Source organism: Aptenodytes forsteri, unplaced genomic scaffold (assembly GCF_000699145.1).
Source record: "Aptenodytes forsteri isolate BGI_AS27 unplaced genomic scaffold, ASM69914v1 Scaffold239, whole genome shotgun sequence".
Taxonomy (NCBI): Eukaryota; Metazoa; Chordata; class Aves; order Sphenisciformes; family Spheniscidae; genus Aptenodytes; species Aptenodytes forsteri.
In genome coordinates, this window is record NW_008794743.1 from 2,009,443 (window position 1) to 2,011,015 (window position 1,573).

Consider the following 1,573-nt stretch of genomic DNA (forward strand, 5'->3'; position numbering starts at 1 on the left):
GGTCACGCCGCAGAGGGGCCGTGGCCAGCGCCTGCGGGGCCGGGGGCACGGGCACAGCCGCGGCCGTGGGCCAGGCCCGCGTGTGTAACGGTAGCGGCGTTACTTCCTTACCCTGGGTGCCACACTGCGGTCACTAGGCGATGGGGTTTTTTACGTGCGGCTCACAGCGTCGCTAATTTTAGAATGTTGCTTTCTGACGAGAGAACGATGATATTTAATGGGCTGTTGCTTTTTACAGTCTCGAAGATATGACTCCAGAACTACCATATTTTCTCCAGAAGGTATTTTTTAACCTCACACTTTCAAGTAAACTCTGACTGTTCTATCCAGCTTCTCAAAACTAAATAACATGCTACTTGTATAAAGGTTGGTTGCTTATAGTGTGTTTCCATCCATATATGAGTTACAGAAATCATATATACCTGCCAGAAGTAGCGCCCAATTAGGGTAAGGACACCAAGGGAGACCTCTAAATTCGTTCTAATTCAATCAATAATGAGACCGCACCCCACTGGAGACTGATACCACCTGCCGTGTCTTTGAAATAACTTGAGCAAATCTTCACCATTTGCCTTTTGTTTGAGAGTGGATGGATTTTGTTACTGTTCCCCCCTCCCCCCGAGAATGCATAATATCCCGCTGGTACAATCTCACTCCTCCTTGTTATTCTTACACATGCTGAAACAAGTACGTACAAGCCATGCTTTCCTATTCCTTAGGTGGGATGGGCTCAAAAAATCTAGTATCAGATATATTCTTTGATTATTGAAGATCTATCTCGGCTCATTCTGCTGTGCCAGAGAGTGTTCTGTACATTTTTTTTGTTTTCTGGAAAAGAGGGTTTTTTTCCACATTGGTGATGCTGTGTATCACCTTATCAGACTTGTGGATTTTCCTTCTCTGACTCCTTCCTCCTTTTCAAACAATTAATTTACTACCAGCTGGTAACAGACTGAAGAACTAAGACTATAATGAGCATCTGTCAGATTCTTGCAAATTTAAGTCACCTTGCATACTTGGTCTTGTTCAGTGTTACTTTTTTGATGTTACTAATTAAAATCCTTTCCTAGGTCGCTTGTACCAGGTTGAGTATGCAATGGAAGCAATTGGACATGCAGGTACTTGCTTGGGAATTCTAGCAAATGATGGTGTTTTGCTAGCAGCAGAGAGACGCAACATTCACAAGCTTCTTGATGAAGTGTTTTTCTCGGAGAAAATATACAAACTTAATGAGTAAGTTGAAATGATGATCAGATGTCCAGTGACGTTATCAGTAACAAAACACTGCTGTTATTCAGACATTTTAGCACCGAACCTGGTTTTATTTTGAAGTGTTAGTATTCCTTTTTGTTCAGTGTTTTAGACAGGTATGACTATTTTGTCATTGTTTGCTTCAGTAGTTCTCCTTCTAAAGTAGAAGCATCGCTTTTTTTTTTTAATCTCTAGGAGAATTTTCTAGGTGGAATAGCCTGTTCACTGGTACTTCCCCATACAAGGTAATGTTATTGCAGGACTTAAGAAAATTGGGAATTCTGTTTTACAAAATACCGTTGGGGGGGGGGGGCCAGAATAA

The 1,573-nt window shown here is 42.0% G+C and overlaps 1 protein-coding gene across 1 annotated transcript in view; it reads left to right on the forward strand.

Moving 5' to 3' along the window:
* Positions 1–202: 202 nt before the first annotated feature.
* The window catches only part of PSMA4 (proteasome subunit alpha 4), a 5,624-nt gene continuing 4,253 nt past the window's right edge, over positions 203–1,573 (forward strand). Inside the window, exons 1-2 of the mRNA XM_009274005.2 lie at positions 203–281; positions 1,071–1,233. Of these exons, the coding sequence (XP_009272280.1) occupies positions 218–281; positions 1,071–1,233 (227 nt within the window). The 5' untranslated portion in view covers positions 203–217. The remainder of the gene's footprint in view (positions 282–1,070; positions 1,234–1,573) is intronic.